The sequence below is a fragment of the Trachurus trachurus genome (genome assembly GCF_905171665.1).
Source record: "Trachurus trachurus genome assembly, chromosome: 17".
NCBI lineage: Eukaryota > Metazoa > Chordata > Actinopteri > Carangiformes > Carangidae > Trachurus > Trachurus trachurus.
In genome coordinates this window covers 2,281,273-2,306,811 of record NC_139900.1, presented here as the reverse complement: position 1 = coordinate 2,306,811, position 25,539 = coordinate 2,281,273, and the positions used below count along the sequence as shown (strand labels likewise).

The following is a 25,539-nucleotide window of genomic DNA, read 5'->3' as shown; positions in this document are numbered from 1 at the left end:
TTAGTATTAGTGTGTCAGTGTGTCTTATTGTGTGTTAGTGTGTATTAGTGTGTGTGTTAGTGTCTATTAGTGTAGGAGCTGTTGTTAGTGTGTGTTAGTGTGTATTTATGTGTGTTAGTGTGTATTATTGTAATAGTGTGTATTAGTGTGTTAGTGTGTATTACTGTTAGTGTGTATTAGTGTGTCAGTGTGTGTCAGTATGTCTTATTGTGTGTTAGTGTGTATTAGTGTGTTGGTGTGTCAGTGTGTGTTAGTGTGTGTCAGTGTGTTAGTGTGTGTGTTAGTGTAGGAGTTGTTAGTGTGTTAGTGTGTATTAGTGTGTATTAGTGTCTTAGTGTGTATTATTGTGTATTAGTGTGTTAGTGTGTATAAGTGTGTGTTAGTGTGTGTTAGTGTGTATTAGTGTGTGTTAGTGTGTATTAGTGTGTGTTAGTGTGTATTAGTGTGGGAGTTGTTAGTGTGTTAGTGTGCGTTAGTGTGCAGTGTGTGTTACTGTGTGTCAGTGTGTATTAGTGTCTTAGTGTGTATTAGTGTATTATTGTGTTAGTGTGTATTAGTGTGTATTATTGTGTATTAGTGTGTTACTGTGTATTAGTGTATTATTGTGTTAGTGTGTATTAGTGTGTATTACTGTGTCAGTGTGTCTTAGTGTGTATTAGTGTATTATTGTGTTATTGTGTGTCAGTGTGTCTTAGTGTGTATTAGTGTGTATTATTGTGTTATTGTGTGTCAGTGTGTATTATTATTATTATTATTGTAATAGCTGTTTGAATATGTTGAATAAATGTCTAATGATAACACATGGTTATGATAATATGACTCGTTAGGGTCTGGCCCCCCGTCACAGAAAAACAAGTTTTCTGGGGGAAACCCTGACTTTCATATTGTATTATTTCATTAATTTGTGTTTCATTACAGTAACAATCTTAAAACAATTGTTACAGAAACATGTTTCATGGGTTTTTAATTTGCTCCGAGAATATGAGGTAAAACCAAAGTCGAAACAGGATGCAGCCAAAATAATCGTGACTAATCGACTTATCGAAAAAATAATCCATAGATTAGTCGACAACCAAAATGATGGTCAGTTGCAGCCCTAATCCTGATAATTATCCACCCAGATAAAGAGATTAATTTACCAGGGTATATACAGGAATCTTGAAGTTAATTCTAATACCTTTTGAAGACATTTTCAAGACCTTCTCAATATTTTTCAATACCTCACCGCCACTTCAAGCTGTAACCATTTACATCAGTGACACTTTCAACGTAACATGCAGTTTTAATTTGTGATATGGTAGACTACTATGATACATCAGAATTCAAAAAAGGCTGGGATAAGGCAAAGTTTATAAAAAAAAAAACATTGCTCCACTCTCAAAAAACAAAAACAACAATCTTATATTCTTTTTTTATGTACCGCTTCATCTTTGTTTTTTCATAAAATGAATAAATTCACACACTTTTACAATGTTGTTTAAGGGCTCTTGGACAGCGAATTCAGAAAAAATACCTTCAAAATTTAAGACTTTATAAAGTCATGAAAATACTTTTTCCTGTAATACTTTTTAAGGGTCTTAATTTTCCCCAAATTGATTTATCACCTTTTAATACTTTTCAAGACCCCGCGGATACCCTGTTTACACACAGACGGCAACTGCTACCGTGTAAACTGTTGACAGAGTTTGACCTCGATACCAGTCGTCGCTCCATCCCTACTAGTCCTGAACGCTACCTGCTGCACCAGCTGAGACCTTGAACCCTGCACTGGAGAAAACAACTATCTGGGGGAAACCCTGACTTTCATATTGTATTATTTCATTAATTTCTGTTTCATTACAGTAACAATTTTAAAACAATTGTTACAAAAACATGTTTCATGTTTTTTTTTTATTTGCTCCGAGAATATGAGGTAAAACCACAGTCGAAATAGATGCAGCCAAAATAATCGTGACTAATCGACTTATTGAAAAAATAATCAATAGATGAGCCGACAACCAAAATAATGGTCAGTTGCAGCCCTAATCCTGATAATTATCCACCCAGATAATGAGATTAATTTACACACAGACGGTGAACTGCTACCGGGTAAACTGTTGACAGAGTTTGACCTCGATACCAGTCGTCGCTCCATCCCTACTAGTCCTGAACGCTACCTGCTGCACCGGCTGAGACCTCGGAGGCTGCACTGGAGCTTCAGGTCCACGAGGAGCTGCAGCTGTGTGGGATCAGCTGGGTGGAGGCTGCACTGGAGAAATAAATAAGTAAAAAACAAGCACACAAACAAACATCGCAAACTCCCTCAACAGTCCTACATCCTATATTTAGTTATTTATTTTATTTTATTTAACCACCCCCATCTTCCCTCCTGTACAAATCAAACATCTGTTGTTTCAACTTTCTTTTAAACTCACTCAGGCTTTTACTATTTCTAATGTTTTCAGCCAAAATATTCCACACAGTTGACTGTTTTGTTCACTCCAATGTAAATATATCTGCTGTGCATATGTTGCACTAACTTGTTGGGTGAAAGAGAAAAAAAATCAACAACAGTAGGCTATGTGTATATCTGCAAATGTTTCTGTGCATGTGAACAATCTGAATAATTCTCTACAATTTGAACTATGTTAGTGTCATGGCAAAGCTACTAGAGATGAGAGTGCTTTTCATTCTGCCCAACAGTTTGTAGCTGGTTAGTTAAAAATCCAGTAATATGAGTGAAGTGTGTGCTGCTTGGTGCAACAGTTTGATTTTGGTAATGCTATATAGTTTTGGTTGCAGAGCTTCATTTTGCAGGATATATGAGGTCATTTGCAGTTTGGGTGTGTGAGTTTGATGAATACTAGTTTGCAAAATTGTGTTTTAGCAATTGGAAAAAAGAAAACTCTCACACTGAAACACACCTGTGGAAGCAGCACAATCAGCACACACACACACACACACACACACACTTACCCGCGATTATGCTAATGAGGAACGTCGTCATATTAACTGATGTCACGTCCGTTTCTGACAATAAAACTCGGCGGTAAAACTCAAGGGGGTGGATCTGACTACACGCAGGCGTAGCTCACAGTCGGCCATATGAGGACGGGCAATTTGCCCTGACTCTGGCTGCAGTTACAGTGCAGTAGATAGGTGATCCAGTCATCTGCACTAAAAAAACGATTCATAACTGTGTAAAATAAATCAATATGTAGCTATTACTTTAACTATTTGCATAATGTCACTAAAATGTTACTTTTACAAAAAAATATATATTATTAAAATTATCCGTGATTCTAAGTATGCTGCATCATAACTGCATAAACGTTCATAAAAATCAAACCGTTTTGAAATCGGACAAAAACTGAGTAAGTTGTGGTCATTATAGCAGAACATGCAGCAGAGGCTTAATGCTCTGAGGGAGAGAGTTGCCCGTTCCAAGATGGCCGCCGTACTGGCTACGCCGTGTCTTTGGGAAACAGCTGGGGGTGAGTCATCTAGTTCTTATATATATCTATGGTAAAACTCAGTAAAAGTTAATAAAGCTCCGTTGTTCCGTGAACTCGCGGTTTGATGCAGAATAAATGAGGGTTAAAGTGCTGCTAGCTCAGCAGCTACAGAGAGAGCATCACAACAGCAGCAGTTTGGACCTGGACCCACCACACTGACTGTTGCTGTGTTTCACTCATTAAAGCAGATATCAGTGGAATGTTTTTGTTAATATAAGTCCTAAATAGTCCTATTTTCCGTCAGCAATCACTTACATGAAGTATTTCAGCCTAAACACGAGTCTCTCCGTCACTCTGCTCTGCTGTAACCCGAGGAGAAAATTTTCCTTGTGGGATACAAGTGTTATCCAATGAGGAGAGAGAACGGCATGAAGGGCTGTGTGTGCAGCCAAGGGATGCGCGTGAATGTGGTGACGTAGCACGAGGACCAATTGATGCCTGACAAGGGCGGGGGCTGCTAACTCATGGTGCGTTCAAAGAAACTCGTACTTTGTGTTTTTCCTTCCTGTGAAGTCATACCAGTTCGATCTGGTACGAGTTCACGGGTCGGAAGTTACGAGTGGCCGTTATAGGGAACTTTCACAGACAACAGGATGGTAAAAACACGAGCTACGGGTTACCTGGAACGCTACCAAGTCGTAGTTGTGACTTGAAGCTGTAACTTACGGTTTCAAAAGCCTGCCTTGAACGCAGCATTAGCCGAAACGGCCGTGAAGCTGATATCTGCTTTAAGCTCCCCGCGCTGCAGCAGCTGAACCGGAACTATGGAAACTCCTCTTCAGGAATATTTACACGATGCACAGAGACGTGAACTTTTATGATAAAGTGTTACTGTGGAATATTGTGTTCAGGTTTTGAGAATTAAATTAAAGAAACACTGTTGGGATGTTACAACACTGCAGTTCTCCCCATGGACCAGCTGAGGGCAGACCGCCACAATAAAAGAACTTCCTGTAGCCTACCACAATAAAAGTAGTTCATCATATGGAATAACTTATTATTATTAATAACCTTAACTGGAAAAAGATCTGGAACTTACCTGCTAGATATATAATTAATAGAAGTATCTTTTAAAATAACTCACAAAATGTACCCATCCAAAGTTTAAAAAAAATTTTTTTTACAACAATTAAAAAAGATATACCGGTAGATTGCAGAACTGCTCTTTCTGTGTAGGACACCCTGAAGATATTTTTCATTTATTTTGGTCTCGCCCTTTCTCAACCAAATTATGGGAAGATATTTGCATCCTGATTTCTTTTTCGATTGAACCTGTTTTTCCCTGTGGTTTGAACATACTGTATATTGTTTGGCTTCACTGAGAATCCATCTGCAAAAGAAAAACAATACTATATCATCAATCTTATTATACAGTTAGCCAAATGGCACATTCATAAATGTCGTTACACTAATCAAAAACCACTCTTTATTATTTTTGAAAATGAAGCCAAACAATATATTGAGTCGATTTAAAAAAATCCATCAACATGAAAGCTATAAAAACTTTGAATTTATGTAAACTTTACAATGTTTTTGTATGAAAGCTTGTCTCTGTATTGTTAAAACTCCCTGGTGGTGTTTTGTTGGTGTACTGATTTGTATAGCACCAAGTTGACTTAAAGGGACAACGAGGAGTTTCTATACGGTTATAAAAAAGTCTCACGTTAATGTGGATGAATCTCCGCTACCCACACTTGTTAATGGGCCCATTTTAGATAAATATATCGTTCTGTCTCTATCGTTATTTTGTTATTATTAGTGGTGGCGGAGATGCTGGTCGAGCCGACCAGCGTTTTTTACTTTCGGTTTCGCAACGAGTCATGAGAATAACGCAGCTGAATCGCCGTTTATGGTCGGAACTACGACGGTAACTGAACCTCTTTGAACCTCTGACTTTAATTCTTGATGAATGAAAACATGAGTCCGTCTTGCGCCGGTCAAAAGAATTTTACGGTGTGCGCGGAGGCTCATAAATGTAGTGTGAAAACGCTTCGCTTTTCCAAAACTCCTCGTTGTCCCTTTAATAAAGTCAAGTCAAGTAGTTCGTGTCACAAATAAAAGTATTTCCTGTTGTTTGTGTCACAATAAAAGTTTTTCCTGTAATCTGTGCAATAATAAAAGTGATGAGGTAGTAGAAGTTGAAACCATATTGCTTCCACTCCCACTGTTCCTGGATCCTCTCTAACCTTCTCTAAACATTATACCCGTCATTAGTAAGGTGTTATTTACTGTAGTATTCAAATGTGTTTCTGATGTGAAAATCCCACTCTAGAATAGTTTCTAAAATATACTGTATTTTATTTTTTAAACATTATATGTATATTTAGATGAGCTATTCTTAATCCTTTAATTGGTAACCTAGAAGACGATGAACTAGATGTACAGCAATAACAGGAAGTAACAAAATAAATAATAAAAATAAAATAAAATAAAAGCACAAAAAACGTAAAGTGGCAGAACTGCATAACTTATAATGGACAAGACTAGCTGCCATTTACACTTATACCTCATAGAATTAGTAAGTATGTAAAAAAGGTTAATGTACTAGTTGAAGGGTCATGTCCATTGTATTATAATGACTCATGGATTAATGTGGAGTGTTTTTTGCCAACCTCAGAGTAACGACTGAACTGAGAGGGAGTCCAGTCTTCTTATTCCAAACGTTGGGACTATGATGAAATGATGAGCAGCACGGTACATGTACTGTGAGTGACTATAAGGTCTCCTGTGGTGGTGGTGATGTCCTTATTGTCCAGAGCAGCCATGGTGTCACCACAGAGCAGGAAGATGGAGATCTGAGGCTGTTTAAGTGTAAATGACCTTTAATATGAGCATAGTATTTTTATAAATGTGTTTTTATGTTTACTTAGTAACATTCTTTAAAGCCAGGCTTTTATTTTTTATATATTAAGCAGACGGATATTCAGTGCTTTTATTTTGAAAGCGTCTCGCTGAGACCTCGTACATATCCGGTGCTTCGGAGTTTACCGGCAGTAGGAAAAGTGTGTCTGCAAGGCTAAGAGTGTCTTCAATGCTAAAAGCAAGCAAAGTGTGCCTAACTCACATGGAACGCCCTAGCACCTGGCTAATAAGGGGCACAAGGTTTGTTTTGTTACCATTTCATGCTATATTTATGTCCGGCTCGAGTTTGGTTGCCGTTGATATTTTCATGCATAAAGTGTATTGTGGTTAGCGGTAGCTACTATTAGCATCGGCGAGCTGCCGTGTCGGTCTGTATTGAAGTGAGATGAAGCTATAAGCTAACTCGTTGGTTGTTTTAGTAATGCAACAGGATGTATTTTGTCTGTTTTATATGCGGTCTGCTAAGGTTAAAAACTGTGTATTGGGTTAAAAACGAACGGTTAAAAATGCTAATTTCATGTCAAATATTGTTTTATATTGCACTCTATGGGAGGTTGTCTTTCAGTTAAAGTGTGAATTTTCCCTCATGACTGTAACATCAATCGTAGCAGTTAAAATATATATTTAAATTCATGGAGTAAAACCTGTGAGTCTACAATAAGTTTATTAGATAAAAAGAGAGTCAACTTACATGATTGTTTGTGATAAAGGCAGTTAAAGGTAATTTCAAGTAAGAGTAAAGGTAACTGTATTTTGTTTTCTTCTTTTCATAGCTCTTCGGTGTGTTTACATTGAATACGGTCCAAGGAATAAAACATTGTGAACCATCAGTTTGAGAGTCCGACCATCATTTAGCCGGGGATGCTACAGTAAGAGCTTCACCTCATCCGTCACATCACGCCGCTGACCAAGGACAACTGTAGAGGGACCTGATGTGATGGTCAAGGATTGTGGTACCTGCTCACAACATGGAAGCATCAGTAAAGACGCCTCCAGACGACAGAGACTCCGAACAGATGAAGGATAAGGATACTGAAGAGGAGGATCTCCGTCGCTCTGGTCGCCTACGGAATCCCACGGAAAAGATGCTTGCATTTCATGAGGAGGAGGCCCACAAAAAGGAGAAAAGGTTGACTCACATTTATGAACAATGGAAGATCCAGGCACGTAAGGCTAGAAAACAGTTAAAGTTAAACATTCCTGAAAGTGACATTGCAACTCTTATAGACACACTAGAAGAAGGAAAAAACTGTGTTATAAACCTGTACATAGACATCAGAGCTCACCTCACTCCATCTAATGAGACAAGACGTCGTATTGATGCCTGTGAGGCAGTTACAAGGGACATTGTTAAAATTGCTCTTGAAAGGATATCAGGCATAGATGAAGAATTTGATAGTGAAGCTGTAAGGCAACGTCTTCATGAGCTTCTTAACAGAGACTACGCTCGCTCCATCTACGGATCCACAGCTTCACCTCCAAGTCAACACTCAAGTAAAGGTTCCAGTCAACACTCTGTTATAGCAGCAAAAAGAGCAGACGCTGCAGCAGAATTAGCAGCAAAGGAAGCAGAGTATGAAGTGTTACTGAAGGAGGAGAAACAAAAAGAAAAGATTCAACTCCTAGAGGGACAACAAAGGAAAGAACTTGAAGCTCAAAAACGTGAGTTGGAAAGATTAAAGGCAGAGAAGGACATTAAAGCTGCACGAGCTAGGTTCACAACTTATGATCAGGAAGTAATGCAGGAAGCAAGTGTTCATTCTGTAGATCAGATGAGAACGAGAGATCATCAGTTTGTGTATCCTCCTCCTTCAGCTCTCATACAGCAGCCCACTGATATCACAATGACAGCATCACCTGCAAGGACAGATGTAAGTTATCTGGCTCAGGCAGTCCAAGATAGCATAGCTCTGAACAGGCTCCCAATGCCAGAACCGTCTGTATTTACTGGTGACCCTATCCAGTTCATTGAGTGGAAGGCTTCCTTCACATCCCTCATAGACAAAAAGAACATTGCTTCAGCTGACAAATTACATTATTTGAAAAAATATGTAGGAGGTCCAGCTCGAAAGACACTTGATGGCATATTTTATAGAAATGATGATGAAGCCTACAAAGATGGATGGAACCGTCTCAACCACAGGTATGGTCAGCCGTTTGTTATACAAAAAGCATTCAGGGAAAAACTAACAAACTGGCCAAAGGTCCATCCAAGAGATGCTGAGGGACTTAGAGCATTCGCTGATTTCTTACACTCATGTCTGGAAGCCATGCCTTACGTTAAAGGTCTGAACATTTTGAACGATTGTGAAGAAAACCAGAAATTGGTCCAAAAGCTACCTGATTGGGCAGCATCACAGTGGAACCGCAAGGTCACTCAAGTCATGAGAGTTGACCAGGAGTTTCCCAGCTTCCAGGAGTTTGTCTTCTTCATTGTAACGGAGGCAGAAATTGCATGTAATCCTATTACTTCATTCCACGCTCTCCACTCATCAGAGGCTAACTCATCACGTCATCTGAAAGAAAAGAAATGTAAATCCAGTGTTTATTACACACAGACAGTTACAGAGAATGAAACACAAGGACAGTTAAGAACAGCTTGGGGCGGTGCGTGGCGCAGTGGTTAAAGCGGCCGCCCCATGTAGAGGCTCCAGTCCTCAACGCAGGCGTCCCCGGTTCGAGTCCCGCGTCGGGCAGACCTTTCCTGCATGTCATTCCCCCTCTCTCTGCCTCCCCCCTTTCCTGTCTGTCTCACTGTGCTATCAAATAAAGGCAAAAACGCCAAAAAAAAAAAAAAAAAAAAAGAAAAAAAAGGACAGGTTTAAAGCCACCATGTGTGTTTTGTCAAGACAGTAAACATCAACTTCATCGCTGTCCTGAGTTTAAAGGGAAAGCTCTGGAGGAACGACGGAAATATGTGAAAGAAAAGAAGCTTTGCTATGGCTGCTTGAGGACGGGCCATAACGCCAAGGACTGCCGCAATAGACATTCATGCGACAAATGTAAAGCAAGACATCCTACGCTTCTCCATGATGACACCTACACCAAGGCCAAGCCCACGTCAGTCTCAAATCAAAGTAACACAGAGGAAACAGCAACCACATTGGCTCTCAGTGTGGCAACTAAGGAGCCATCTACCAACACTTCAATGATAGTGCCAGTGTGGGTTTCTTCTGTCAGCAATCCAGGTACGGAAAGACTTGTTTATGCGCTGCTTGATACCCAAAGCGATACAGTCTTCATTGACCAAGAAGTCAGCAATAGTTTACAGACTGAAACTCATCCTGTAAGACTGAAACTAACAACCATGACAGGAAAGGATGCATTAATGCATAGTCAAAGAGTGTCAGGTTTGAGAGTGAGAGGTTACTGCTCTGCTATCCACATTGATCTCCCCCCTGCTTACACCAAGGACTGTATACCAGTGAATCGAACACACATTCCTACCTGTGACACGGCACGGAACTGGAATCATCTCATCAAAATAGCAGATGAAATCCCACCACAGCTGGAATGTGAAGTCGGTCTGCTGATCGGCTACAATTGCTCAAGGGCACTGGCACCACGGCAGGTAATCCTTGGAGGAGATAGCGAACCATATGCAGTTCAGAAGGATTTGGGGTGGAGTGTCGTAGGCTGTTCACCTCACCACAACTCACCAAGCATCACCAACATGTGTCACAGAGTTTCAGTCAGAGAGCTTCCTCCAGTGACCCCAGCTGAGGCACTCAGGGTTCTCGAGTCTGACTTTAAAGATGCCAATAAGGACGGAAAGACTGTGTCTCAGGATGACATCCGCTTCCTGGATATGTTAAAGGAAGGGATCAAGAGGAACATTCATGGACATTACGAGATGCCACTCCCCTTTAAAGAGAGACCCTATCTCCCTGACAACAAACAACTGGCGATGGTACGGCTCAGTCACCTTAAAAGAAAGCTGGCGAAGGATGACAAGTACAAAGAACATTATGTGAAGTTTATGAATGAAATCATTGAAAAGGGTGAGGCAGAGGAAGTTCAGGATCAAGGGAAGGAAGGAGAGAAGTGGTACATTCCTCACCACGGAGTGTATCACTCGAAAAAACCTGATAACCCTGCAGACATCGCATCTAGGGGATCAAGTGCAAGTGAGATTCTCACATCAAGCTGGTTCAAAGGACCTCGGTTCTTATGGGAGAAAGAGATACCTCTAGCTACAGATGTTAGCGCAGAAATACAGATTGGAGATCCTGAAGTCAAGAGGATTCAGACTCTAAACACACAGACACGGGAACAGCTGAGTCTCTCAGACCGCCTGTCAAAGTTTTCTTCGTGGTCAAAAGCAACTCAGGCTGTCGCTCGTCTCATTCGTCGTGTCAGACATGATAAGTCAACGGACCACAGCACCGTCCAAGAACGAGAAGACGCACGCTGCATCATCATAAGAGACTTACAGAGACACGCGTATCCAGAAGAGTTAAAGTTGCTCAGTAAGGTAACTCAACTTCCCTCTCAGAGTAAACTGTTTCAGATGGATGCTTTTCTTGATCAGGATGGACTCCTCAAGGTGGGAGGAAGACTGAAAGATGCATCACTCCCTACCTCACTGAAGCATCCAGTGATCATACCAAAGAGTCATCCCATCACCAAGGCAATAATTGCTCACTGTCACGAGAAAGTCCAACATCAAGGAAAAGGCTTGACTATTTATGAGATCAGATCAAATGGATTCTGGATTCCAGGAATCAACAGAGCTGTGGCAACGCATCTGCATCAATGTGTTACATGTCGAAAACTCAGAAGATTCACAGAGGAGCAGCAAATGGCAGATTTGCCGTCTGAGCGTGTGGATCCATCACCACCTTTCACCTATTGTGGAATGGACTGTTTCGGTCCGTTTTTCACCAAACAAGGACGCAAGGTACAAAAGAGATACGGACTGCTTTTCACCTGCCTTTGCTGTCGAGCTATCCACATTGAAATGTTAGACGACATGTCGACAGATGCTTTCATAAATGGACTTCGTTGTTTCATTGCAATAAGAGGAGCGGTACGTGACATAAAATGTGACCAAGGAACGAACTTCGTTGGAGCTAAAAATGAACTGAATGAAGCTCTCAAGCAATTGGATGCTGATCGTCTGACTACGTTTTTGGCTGAGAAACAGTGTGACTTCAGCATGAACGCTCCGCATGCAAGCCATGCTGGAGGCGTATGGGAGAGACAGATCCGAACGGTGAGGAATGTTCTTCGTTCAACTCTTTCACCCTCATCAGGCAGGCTGGACGATGCCTCTCTACGGACATTCTTTTATGAGGCAGCAGCTATTGTGAACAGTCGTCCACTCACTGTTGGCAACTTAAATGATCCAGATAGTCCAGAGCCGCTAACGCCCAATCACCTACTCACCATGAAACCCACTGCAGCCTTACCACCTCCTGGCAGATTCATCAGAGAGGATATGTATGCTCGTAAGAGGTGGCGCCGTGTTCAATACCTTGCAGAGCAGTTCTGGGGCCGGTGGAGAAGAGAGTATGTGTACAACATCGCCACCAGACAACGCTGGCATACCCCAAGGAGAAACCTCAAGGTCGGTGACTTTGTGATGGAAAAGACAGAAGATCAACCTCGCAACGAGTGGAAATTGGCTAAAGTTGTAGAGACAGTGACTGATAAAGATGGACTAGTGAGGAGAGTGAAGATTCGTGTTGGAGATCAGAAGATGGGAAAGGAGGGACAGCGTTCTGGCAAGCCATCCATCGTTGAACGTCCAGTGCAGAAGCTGATCCTGCTCCTAGAGACTGTTTAATCACCCCCTTCACTCCACAACCTATCCTTTACAGTATGAAGAGTTTATGGACATTTTTGACTCAAGCACTAAAGGTTAAAGGTCACATGGTTTAGAAATCATTCATGCTTTACATCTAATAAGGGGATGAAAAACCAGTAATGATTTGGTGGGAGTGTAAATGACCTTTAATATGAGCATAGTATTTTTATAAATGTGTTTTTATGTTTACTTAGTAACATTCTTTAAAGCCAGGCTTTTATTTTTTATATATTAAGCAGACGGATATTCAGTGCTTTTATTTTGAAAGCGTCTCGCTGAGACCTCGTACATATCCGGTGCTTCGGAGTTTACCGGCAGTAGGAAAAGTGTGTCTGCAAGGCTAAGAGTGTCTTCAATGCTAAAAGCAAGCAAAGTGTGCCTAACTCACATGGAACGCCCTAGCACCTGGCTAATAAGGGGCACAAGGTTTGTTTTGTTACCATTTCATGCTATATTTATGTCCGGCTCGAGTTTGGTTGCCGTTGATATTTTCATGCATAAAGTGTATTGTGGTTAGCGGTAGCTACTATTAGCATCGGCGAGCTGCCGTGTCGGTCTGTATTGAAGTGAGATGAAGCTATAAGCTAACTCGTTGGTTGTTTTAGTAATGCAACAGGATGTATTTTGTCTGTTTTATATGCGGTCTGCTAAGGTTAAAAACTGTGTATTGGGTTAAAAACGAACGGTTAAAAATGCTAATTTCATGTCAAATATTGTTTTATATTGCACTCTATGTGAGGTTGTCTTTCAGTTAAAGTGTGAATTTTCCCTCATGACTGTAACATCAATCGTAGCAGTTAAAATATATATTTAAATTCATGGAGTAAAACCTGTGAGTCTACAATAAGTTTATTAGATAAAAAGAGAGTCAACTTACATGATTGTTTGTGATAAAGGCAGTTAAAGGTAATTTCAAGTAAGAGTAAAGGTAACTGTATTTTGTTTTCTTCTTTTCATAGCTCTTACGGTGTGTTTACATTGAATACGGTCCAAGGAATAAAACATTGTGAACCATCAGTTTGAGAGTCCGACCATCATTTAGCCGGGGATGCTACATTAAGATCAGACTGAGCTGTGACTGGTAGTGGAGAGACTCTGTGCTGCTGCTGCTGCTGCTGCTGTTAATGCTGCTGTTAATGCTGCTGCTGCTGCTGCTGCTGCTGCTGTGTCTTTAAATCTACCACTCCTAGACCTAAACTCACTGTTTATACCTGGTGTCAGGTTTCATCTGTCCATACAGGTACTGACAGGTCGTTGTACTGCACCATGTGACCTCCTGTCTCTTTGTCACTATGAACCTCACACCCTCACTGAGTCATGTGATTTCCTGTAAACGCAGAGAAGGAAGTGAAAATTAAACAGGTCAGACTCCATTTTAGAGTGAACGGAGCAGAAGCAGAGAAACTGAAGATTGAGACAAGTGAGTTTTAACACAACATTATTGTTATTATTGTTGTTATTATTATTGTTGTTGTTGAAGCATCAGAGAGTGAGTCTGTCTGTGTGGACTGAGGAGGGAAGAAGAGTCAGACGTAGTCCTACAGACGTCAGCACATTGTCTCAGTTTCACCTCGACACGACTTCTAACACAGAACAAACATCAACTTGAACTTAACGATGGCCTGAGAAAACTTTAGAGGTCAAAGGTCATTTTAGTTGTCATGAGATTGAATTTATTGTCTTGATTAGAGATTAGATTAGATTAGAGGCCTTTATTGTCACTGCATTATAATACAATGAAATTGCAACTTCCCATCACAGTGTTGGGATACATAGGCTACTTAAAATAACACACATCATAAAAGCAGGAAACAGAAAAGAGAAAAACAAACTGACAAAAAAAACAAACACATGAGTTAAAAGAAAATAAGGAGAAGAATACAACATGGCAGGTAACGCGGGTCAAAGTGCTTGTGCATGTGCTTGTAAGTGGTGGTGTATATGAGTATATGGAGTGGTGAAATTACTGTGTGTGTGTGTGTGTCAGATTTCATCTGTCCATACAGGTGTAATACCAGGAGTTCCCCATCCAAAACTATTATAACCTTGGTCTGAGCAGGCTCAAGTCTCAACTCTCTCTCATTTTTTTCATAATCTTCTTCATCAGATAAGTCAGAACTTTCAGCCTCTGAAGCACCGTCACCCTCCTCACTGCTTCTCTCTCTCTCCTAACAATTCTGCGGGTTCGAAGCGCTTCAAAGCTGTTGTTTTGATTGACAGGTCGTCAAGGGCGTGCATATTTGAAATAGGAGAGTCATACCGATCACAGTAGTTGAACCGCTTTTCTATGGCGTAAAATGACAGAAATATGATTTTTTAAAAACCAAAAAACATATTGAGGCGGTGGCGCAAACGCAAATAGGCGATCGCCTATGTCGCCTATGACAAGAGCCGGCCCTGCTAGTAGGTATGTAAAAAGGTACTAGTTGAAGGGTAATTTCCATTGTATTATAATGACTCATGGATTACTGTAATGTGGAGTGTTTTTTTGTCCAACCTCAGAGTAATGACTGAACTGAGAGGGAGTCCAGTCTTCTTATTCCAAACGTTGGGACTATGATGAAATGATGAGCAGCACTGTACATGTACTGTGACTATAAGGTCTCCTGTGGTGGTGGTGATGTCCTTATTGTCCAGAGCAGCCACGGTGTCACCACAGAGCAGGAAGATGGAGATCTGAGGCCGTTTAAGATCAGACTGAGCTGTGACTGGTAGTGGAGAGACTCTGTGCTGCTGCTGCTGCTGTTAATGCTGCTGCTGTTAATGCTGCTGTAGCTGCTGCTGCTGCTGTGTCTTTAAATCTACCACTCCTGATCTGATCTCACTGTTTATACATGGTGTCAGGTTTCATCTGTCCATAGAGATGTAATACCCACAGATACCCAGCAGGGCGTTGTACTGTACCATGTGACTTCCTGTCTCTTTGTCACAATGAACTTCAAACTGTAAAACACGCCCTCACTGAGTCATGTGATTTCCTGTAAACACAAAGAAGGAAGTGAAAATTAAACAGGTCGCCATTTTAGAGTGAACAGAGCAGAAGCAGAGAAACTGAAGTTTCAGACAAGTGAGTTTTAACACAACATTATTATTATTATTATTATTATTATTATTATTATTATTATTATTGTTGTTGTTGTTGTTGTTGTTGAAGCATCAGAGAGTGAGTCTGTCTGTGTGGACTGAGGAGGGAAGAAGAGTCAGACGTAGTCCTACAGACGTCAGCACATTGTCTCAGTTTCACCTCGACACGACTTCTTCTAACTCAGAACAAACATCGACTTGATCTTAACGATGGCCTGAGAAAACTTTAGAGGTCAAAGGTCATTCTAGTTGTCATGAGATTAAATTTATTGTCTTGATTAGAGATTAGATTAGATTAGATTAGATTAGATTAGATTAGATTAGATTAGATTAGAGGCCTTAATTGTCACTGCATTATAATACAATGAAATTGCAACTTCCCATCACAGTGTTGGGATACATAGGCTACTTAAAATAACACACATCATAAAAGCAGGAAACAGAAAAGAGAAAAACAAACTGACAAAAAAACAAACACATGAGTTAAAAGACAATAAGGAGAAGAATACAACATGGCAGGTAACGCGGGTCAAAGTGCTTGTGCATGTGCTTGTAAGTGGTGGTGTATATGAGTATATGGAGTAGAGAGAGAATTACTGTGTGCTGAACAATGAGCAGAGGGAGAAGAAGACGGTTAAACAGTTCAGACTCCATTTCAGAATGAACGGAGCAGAAGCAGAGAAACTGAAGTCTGAGACAAGTAAGTGTTAACACAACATTGTTATTATTATGTTTTTTTCTTTTTGTTTTTTACATGGATTTAATGTGAAAGGAGGTCAACAACTGTAATATAGTGATGATAGTTTGTCCTCAGTGTATTTGGGTGTGACAGGTGATCGGACTGTGTGTGTGTTTCTGGTTTCCCTCTCAGACTGAAGTCCTGAAGATGAGTGTTAATGTGGAGGAAGAGGAGGACGGACCAGAGTCTCCAGGATCCATCTGTCAGTCCATGAAGAGGGACCGGTCCAAAGGAGATCCTCCAGACTTCAGATCTGGACCTGGACCTCCAGTCTCACAGTAAGATAACTGATACAAACCTGAAGAGTCTTCATGTGTCTCCTCCCTGGGCTGTAGGGGGACGACTGGTCTCCAGGTAGATCCAGATGTTGAGCAGTGTCGGTGTGTATTCTTATAGCTTGGCTTTCTTATTCATCAGACAAGAGATTAGTTTCATACCATGACATGTTCCAACGGTTAAACATCAGCTGAAAAGACACGTCTCACCAACACCTAGTGACACTTCTGAAAAAGGCAGAAACACCATCGAAACATACATACGTAGGTATGAAAAGAATCTCTTGTCTGATATATTATTAGAAAACAATGACGACCACCCCCACATTGTCAGAATGGTACAGTCTTTTTGTCAGAACCACATTTTGCAACGATTCGACAGCAAGATTGGCAGTTGAATCGTCAACTATTCGAGGTCAGCCTTATTGTGATCCTGTGTAGAGCTGATGTGAGACAAGTGTTCAGCAGCTGGACACTGGACACAGTTAAAGATCCACTCCCATGAAAATCGTGTTTTTCGTGCTTTTCACATGTTCCTGTGGCATTTTTCTTGTGTGTGAGGACATGTCAGCAGAAAAGGAAGTGCAAAATTGCATTTCTGAGTTTTTCTGCCTTCAAATTGCTGTGAACCAATGGCAGACGCAAACTGGCAGTTTCAGGGAGACTGGAGCTGACGTGTCACAGCTCCAGGGGAGGGCACTAGTGCTACAAGCTCCCGCCCCGCTCTGCATCTGCCTCAGAGGTGAAGGGGTTAACAGCTCGGTGTAGCTGTCAAGGTATAACAGGTATAGCTCGCCTGGTAGAGCAGCTTGCACCGTGAGTAAGGACTATGTTCCAGTCTGAGATCAAATCTCAGTGTGGAGTTTTACGCTAAATGCACTGTCAGTGAGCAGGGGGTGGGTTGTGAGGAGGTGGCTGGGCGGGTCTCAGCGCAGTCTCCGCCCACCCTCTAGAGGTGCATTGCTAATGTGCATTGCTAATGAGCTGGTTTTAAAATGACCGAAAATGGTCGCGGGAGGGGGACTTTAATGACTGACTCTACACTGTTGTCTATGATGCTGCTGTGTTGCTTTCATCCTTCACTACAGTGTGTGGTGCTGGAGACTTCCTGCAAAGCATCTGTGATCAGAGAGCTGATCAGTGATCAATGTGATGGGAATAAAAACATGTTTGTGTTTGCAGAATTCAGAGCCACAGACTGAGAGCAGAGTCTCCAGGATCCATCTGTCTGTCCATGAAGAGTGACCGGTCCATAGAAGAACCTCTTTGGTTCAGACCTGGACCTGGACCTGGATCCATCTGTCAGTCCATGAAGAGTGACCGGTCCATAGAAGAACCTCTTTGGTTCAGACCTGGACCTGGATCCATCTGTCAGTCCATGAAGAGTGACTGGTCCATAGAAGAACCTCTTTGGTTCAGACCTGGACCTGGATCCATCTGTCAGTCCATGAAGAGTGACCGGTCCATAGAAGAACCTCTTTGGTTCAGACCTGGACCTGGACCTGGACCTAGACCTGGACCTGGATCCATCTGTCAGTCCATGAAGAGTGACCGGTCCATAGAAGAACCTCTTTGGTTCAGACCTGGACCTGGACCTTCAGAGTCACGGTAAGAGACGGTTTCTACTGTAAACTGAGCTGAAGATGATTCAGTCATTAGACTCATGTGAAGGAAACAGAGAGAAACCAGGAACCAGACACACACACACACACACACACACACACACACACACACACCCCCCATCAGACTGATTCAAATTCAGAATATCTTTATTTATCGCCGGAGGGAATTTTTTTTTTTACAAACACCTGAATAGTAAGAGAAATCTGCACAAAGTGAGTTATACAAAGATACATGAAATATTATTACTAAAAAATAAAAGCAGAATAGAATAAGGTAAAACAGACAGCTGGCAGCAACAGGCAGGAATGATTTCCTGAGTGTCTCTGTAGTGCGGTGTGGGTATTTCAGTCTATTGCTGAAGGAGCTGCTGTGGCTGATCAGTACGTTGTGGAGAGGGTCTGCAGGAGAGTCAGTGTCTTCCAGACCGTGGACAGTCTTCTCCTCTCCAACACTTCTGTCAGATGAAGCACAGCGTCCTCATGTTCCTGTGTCTTCAGCCTCAGTCAGTGGACGTTGCTGCAGCAACAGCAGCCAGTGGAGCTGTGACTGTGACGTGTTGTTGATCCAGAAATGTCTTGACAGGAGGAAGAGGAGTGGTGTCTCTGTGGACCAGCAGCTGTCCTGCTGTGGTCTCTGTCAGGACGTCCTGAAGGACCCAGTCTCCACCAGCTGTGGACACTGGTTCTGCAGACAGTGCTTCACCACAGACTGGGACCAGTCTGGTTCTTCAGGACCCCCCTCCTGTCCCCAGTGTGGAAAAAGACCCAGAACCAGAGGTGAGCTGCAGACAGCCAATCAGAGCAGCTGTGGACAAGGTGAGACTGAACATCTGTCTGCTGATGTGGTCATTTGTTGCTTTCTCCAGAGTCATTGTTCCATCACACAGCACTGACATTTAAGATGATGATTCAAACCTTCTCTTTGTTGTCTGTAGTTTTTCTGTAGCTGATGAAAATAATCTGATCAGATTGTCAGACTCTCTGTCTTCAGTCTGACTCTGTCTCTTCTCTCTCAGCAGATCGTGGTCTGCAGGAGGTTTTAGATCAACATAAGATCAGTCTGAGGAGCAGATGTGAACGAGTGACTGAAGGAACTGAGGGAACAGGAAGTGGAACAGGAAGTGGAACCCTCCTCAACAGCATCTACACTGAGCTCTACATCACAGAGGGACAGAGTGAAGAGGTTAATACCCAACATGAGGTGAGACAGCTGGAGACAACGTCCAAGAAGAAGACCCTCCATGACACTCCAATCAGGTGCAACGACATCTTTAAAGACTTACCTGTCCAACAGAGAGAGAACGTCTCTACGGTCTCACCTGTCCAGCAGAGAGAGGACGTCTCTAAGGTCTCACCTGTCCAACAGAGAGAGGATGTCTCTACGGTCTCACCTGTCCAACAGAGAGAGGACGTCTCTACGGTCTCACCTGTCCAACAGAGACCCATCAGAGTGGTTCTGACCAACGGCGTCGCTGGCGTTGGAAAAACCTTCTCGGTGCAGAAGTTCACTCTGGACTGGGCCGAGGGCTTGGAGAACCAAGATGTCAGTCTGCTGGTTCTGCTTTCGTTCAGGGAGCTGAACCTGATCAGAGATCAGCGGTTGAGTCTTCTCAGGCTGCTCCATGTTTTCCATCCAACATTACAGAAGGTCACAGCAGAGCAGCTGGCTGTCTGTAAACTTCTCTTCATCTTTGACGGCCTGGATGAAAGCCGACTGTCACTGGACTTCAACAACAGGGAGGTTGTGTCTGATGTCACACAGACGTCATCAGTCAACGTGCTGCTGACAAACCTCATCCGGGGGAATCTGCTTCCCTCGGCTCTGGTCTGGATCACCTCCAGACCTGCAGCAGCCAATCAGATCCCTCCTACATGTGTCGACAGGGTAACAGAGGTCCGAGGCTTCACTGACGCCCAGATGGAGGAGTACTTCAGGAGGAGGTCCAGTGATGAAGATCTGTCCAGAAGAATCATCTCACACATCAAGACGTCCAGGACCCTCCACATCATGTGTCAAGTCCCAGTCTTCTGCTGGATCAGTGCTACAGTTCTGGAGCACATGTTGACCACAGACCAGAGAGGAGAGCTGCCCAAGACCACGACGGACCTGTTCTCACACTTCCTGCTGGTCCAGACAAAGAGGAAGAAGAACAAGTACGGTGAAGGACATGAGACGAGTCCACAGGAGCTGACGGAGGCCGACAGGGAAGTTCTTCTGAAGCTGGGGAGGCTGGCGTTTGACCAGCTGGAGCAAGGAAACATCATGTTCTACCAAGAAGACCTGGAGCAGTGTGGTCTGGATGTCACAGAGGCCTTGGTGAACTCAGGACTCTGTACTGAGATCTTCAAAAGAGAGAGTGTGATCTTCCAGAAAACAGTCTACTGCTTTGTTCATCTGAGTGTTCAGGAGTTTCTGGCTGCAGTCTACATGTTCCACTGTTTCACCAACAGGAACACACAGGTCCTCAAGAAGTTCCTGGGAAAAGACTACGAAGAGAAAGAGAAGACCACAGTGCCTTCCTCTGATGGATTCAATGCGAGCACTAATGCCCCAATCGATAACAGTCATCTGTTGATCAACAATAGTCATCTGTTGATCAACAGCAGTCATCAGCGGATCAATAACAGTCATCCATCAGTCTTTAACAGTGATCCTTCTATCAACAACAGTCATCCATCAGTCTTTAACAGTGATCCTTCTGTCAATAACAGTCATCTATCGCTCTTCAACAGTGATCCATGGATCAATAACAGTCCTCGACAGAACAATAACAGTCCTCCACCACCAAATGACTTCCTGCAGAGCGCCATGCAGAAATCCCTCAAAAATAAAAATGGCCACCTGGACCTGTTTGTTCGCTTCCTTCATGGCCTCTCTCTGGAGTCCAACCAGAGGCTGTTAGGAGGTCTGCTGGGTCAGACAGACAACAGTCCAGAAACCATCCAGAGAACCATCAACAACCTGAAGGAGATGAAGAGTGTTAAAATCTCTCCTGACAGAAGCATCAACATCTTCCACTGTCTGACGGAGATGAAGGACCAGTCAGTTCATCAGGAGATCCAACAGTTCCTGGAGTCAGAGAACAGATCAGAGAAGGAACTCTCTGAGATCCAGTGTTCAGCTCTGGCCTACATGCTGCAGATGTCAGAGCAGGTTCTGGATGAGTTGGACCTGAACAAGTACAAGACATCACCAGAGGGACGACGGAGACTGATCCCAGCTGTGAGGAACTGCAGGAAGGCTGGGTGAGTTCAGACAGGATCAATATAATTATTGATCAGTCAAGTCTCAGTTGTGTTTTATCTGGAGGTGTAGTAAAATCTGTGAGCTCCAACATGGAAGTATTTCAGCTCGCTGTGATATTGCTGATTTATCAAAAAAGTTTTTTCAGTTTTATTCATGCAGTGTTTCCAAGTGTTCATGAACCATAGATTTAACCCTTTAGGCTGGGGACACACTACGCAAGTTTCACAGTTGTTGACACTTTAGAAAAGACCTGAAGTTCTCACTAACCGCCTGGCTTTAGCAGATTTTCATGACGACTGGTGATCACACACTTAATGACTTCACCAGATGAGGGAGCACAGACGACACAATTTGTCAAACCAACAGAAGACACCTGAACACAACAAACTCTGGCAACAAACTCTCGGTTGACAGTTTAAGCTGTTAGCTGGTGTTAACCCACCCCACCACAATGTTGCTAGGCAACCATGTCAATTCATTTAACAAAGTGTAAACAAACATGGACGACATACGGCTCGCTGTTGCTGCTGCTGTTTGCGCAGCTACCTGCTGTGAGAAATCCATTAAAAAGAAAAAACACGTATTCATCAAGTTGGTGAGGAGCTGTTTCATTTGTCCCACCTCCTCTTTTTCATTGGCTGTGGGCGACGTGTTTGCGGTTGGGTCAGTAACCAGTAGGCTACTCACTGCATCCAGAATCGCCTCAACAAAATCACACATGTTTGAATTTGCTGCGACTGAAGTCGGGTTGCATCTGTTCGCCTCACACACCTGACGATTTGAGTTTGTTCCCCATCACACACTAACAGATTTCTGCCCCGACTCAACAGGCTGACTGTCCACAACTTGAGCCGATTGTGAATCCTGGGTAAAATCGGGCAAAAAATTGTGTAGTGTGTCCCCAACTTTAGTGTCGCAGAGGCACCTGTGTTCATTCTGATTGGTATCCTCAGGTTATGTCATCTTCAGACTCCGCCCACACTGACTCAGACAGGTTTAAAAAAACATGGAGATTTATTATTATTTATTATGTCGACTGCTCCCAAGAAACAAACAGCGGGTGCACCAGATGATTGCCAACCGGCAAAAACTGAAATGAGACGGTTATAGAGAGGAAAAACACAGAACATACATATGTCCAAAAGACTTTGTTCCGTCGTCACGACGTGAGTGAGGAAGGATCGGATGGTCGCTCAGGTTTAGTCATGAGGAACTGTCACTGTCAGCAGCTGCTCCAAACAGACACGTTACTAACTTTTTTTGAAGGGACAGATTAGATGTTGATTTCGTTAACAGTGACTTTGCACCCACATCAAGCATATATCGGGTGCTGTCTCATCTGGTACAATCAACCCCGCGTGGAGGCTCGTGCGCTGCAGCGCTTCAGTTCGGCGTCTGTTCTATTTTTCACGCGAGCCGTGAGCGCCGTCTGTCAAGCTGGATAGACGGATCGTACCAGACAGGAAGTTGGGAACAGAAAAGGCGAGAGAATCCGGTCAATTTTCAAAATAAAATTACCGGTAATGAAGTTGTTGCTTGTCCGTCTATAAATATTTGTCAGTTGCGTCTGCAGTGCACACGAGACACACACCCACATCCACATACAGAGCTAGAGACAGACCTGTGTGTGTGGAAAACCGAGTAGGGGAGACCGGGGTTGGTTGGCTACAGGGGTTGGTTGGCACACCCCTGTTTTCTGGCCTCCTGTTGGTCACAGACTCACAAATGTGACATCAAAATGATCATCTTATTGAGCTGCACTTATCTAGTTTGTTAAAACATCTGAAAATGACTCACTTTTTTGCTGAGGGCAAAATATCTGTTTTTTAGTACCAAAAGTAAAAAATTGCCCCCCGCACTTAAAGTGTTATAAAATTGCTTTGGATAAAGATATTGGAAATGTGTTACTTCCAGTTTGTAGAGATAGGAGTCAGCTTCAATTTGATATGAAACTTGAAAGTCTTTGATGAGTGATGTTACCTGGGCAACATCATATATTCACAAAAGTGGGTTTATTTTGGTCGGGGTTGGTTGGCACACTCATGTCGGGGTTGGTTGGCACACACAAACCAACCCCAACATGCAGTATACATATATTAAATGTGATCAAACATAATTTCATACAATTCAGTGCACTGAGTGCAAGAAATGGGCACATGACTTATGCAGTGAAATGGGCCACAAAGCCTAAATATGCCAATACTGTAATTCCAGTGATTCTATATCAATCAATCAATCAATCAATCTTTATTTATAGAGCACCTTTCATACATGGAAAATGCAACACAAAGTGCTTTACACACATAGAAAATTAGAGACAGAAAACAATTACAAGTAAAAACCCCTCCCTCCCACACTCCATACTACACACACACACACACACACACACACACACACACACACACACTCTCTCTCACTTCTGACACTAGGGAGACATGGCATGACACTGAGGATTATATAGGCCTTAATGTAAATAATCTGCATCCACCCCACACAGCAAATCTAAAACACAGTGAGATGGAAATAAATAAAAATACAAAGAGGTGATATGCTATATTTAAGGATAAATTCTATATTCATTGAATATTTTCTCTTTAAAAAATAAAAAAAAAGCTCAAATAATTTACTGTTTAATGTTCTGTATATGTGTTATCTTGTTTGTGGCCTTAAATGCGCTGTTTTAGTGTTATACATGCAAATATATGCATGCATACATGCTATCCTCTTAAATTTGAATATATTAGAATTCAATTTCCAATTTATTATTTTATTGGTTGCTTCATCCATTCATTTTTACAATGTGCCAACCAACCCCATGAAGTGTGCCAACCAACCCCATGTCTGGTTGGCACAAGTGCGCAGTATGATTTTATTCATAAATAAATTGATTTTAGAATATAACTGTGGACATGGAAATGTGTTTAGTTAAAGCTGACACCTTAACCTTTCATTTAATGCTGGTTTGAATATTCTCACATAAATGATGCCAGAGTGCTATGGCAAAGAGTGAAAAGTGTGCCAACCAACCCCGGTCTCCCCTACAGACGTGGTCGATGTTTTCCCGGCGCGGAGAGAGCAGGTGAAGCAGCTCTCGCAGCCAGGCTGCGAGGACGCTTTAATCGCAGCTACATTGTTGAGAGTTATTGGCTCCAGCAGAAGCTTTGCGCCGTGCACACTGTTTCGGCTGCCTATTTTGTCATAGTTTATCAATGTTTTTTCGCCATTCTTCATTAGGATAATGTTAAGTTAATTTTGTGGTGGGGACAAAATTGTTCTTGACAAAAAGTGGTGGGGACATGTCCCCAGCGTAAATGACGCCTATGCAAGCACTGGTGCAGTCGTGCATGAAAGGTGCTCTATAAATAAAGATTATTATTATTATTATTAACTTATCCTGTTGTATTGATTCAGTCAGTCTGATCGGAGATCAATGATTCAATCAGAGATCAATGGTTCAAACCCACAGCTGCTGCACCATCATCATCATCATCATCATTTATTTATTCACATATATAGAACTGCACTGAGATCACGATCAGCTGATCCACAATAATAATATGTGACCGGTAGATCAGCATGAACGATCACCTGTAGAGTAGCTCCGCCTCCACCTGGTGGAAGAGAGACCAGACTCAGTTTGGACCTGCAGCCAAAACTGATCAGTGATTAGCACGACACGACACAACACAACACGACACGACACGACACGACACGACCCAAAGCCTCAGACTGAAGCTGCAGCTGTGACAGTGATGAAGATCAAACTGAGAGAAGATGAGCTGGAGCTCAGATGTTCATCACATCATCACGTCCTGTCATCAGATGCATCAAGTGTGTTTTTACTGCAGCTTTCATCTCATTTCATTCTGACACGTTTCATATTTTCTCTCTTAACAGACTTGCTGATTGTCGACTCTCAGAGACTTGGTGTGAAGTCGTGGCCTCAGCTCTGAAGTCCAACCCCTCCCACCTGACACAACTGGACCTGAGTGACAACAAACTGAGTGATTCATCAGTGGAGGTTCTGTGTGCTGGACTGGAGAGTCCAAACTGTCGACTGGAGACTCTGAGGTGAGTTCACTGACTGGACCTGTTGGAGTTTCTGACTCCATGTTACTGCAGCTGGTAGAAGGTGAAGGGTCAGAGGTCACTCAGAGGTCAGTGTGGTGATGATGATGATGATGTTGATGATGATGATGATGATGATGATGATGAGCTGCTCTCAGATGAAGCTGCTAACAGAACAGCTGGATCAGCCACTGTAGCTGAAGCTGAGCAGATGTGATGTAGATCTGAGTTTTCCCTCTTTGCTTGGTTCAGGGTCAAAGGTCAAAGCAGCTTCCCAGTGTGAGAGGTCAGGTTAAAGTCCTGTAGCTCAGAGAACAGTGTTGGTTTGATGATCCCACT

At 42.5% G+C, this 25,539-nt stretch overlaps 2 protein-coding genes and 1 long non-coding RNA gene across 3 annotated transcripts in view; 2 read left to right on the top strand and 1 right to left on the bottom strand.

Moving 5' to 3' along the window:
• The window catches only part of LOC311000770, a 128,403-nt gene that overhangs the window by 30,693 nt on the left and 72,171 nt on the right, over positions 1 to 25,539 (bottom strand). Inside the window, exon 2 of the long non-coding RNA XR_014596104.1 lies at positions 17,622 to 17,738. This is a non-coding gene — a long non-coding RNA (uncharacterized lncRNA). The remainder of the gene's footprint in view (positions 1 to 17,621; positions 17,739 to 25,539) is intronic.
• Positions 1 to 25,539, top strand: part of LOC311000760 (NACHT, LRR and PYD domains-containing protein 3-like) — a 164,394-nt gene that overhangs the window by 82,605 nt on the left and 56,250 nt on the right. The window lies entirely within an intron of this gene.
• On the top strand, positions 17,757 to 25,483 carry LOC311000013 (uncharacterized protein; the record flags this gene model as incomplete). The annotated part of the gene is made up of 5 exons (XM_083990652.1): positions 17,757 to 17,871; positions 18,469 to 18,701; positions 18,905 to 20,565; positions 21,028 to 21,131; positions 25,453 to 25,483. Exons 1-5 carry the CDS (start codon positions 17,804 to 17,806, stop codon positions 25,481 to 25,483), a joined length of 2,097 nt encoding a protein of 698 aa, XP_083846778.1. The 5' UTR covers positions 17,757 to 17,803.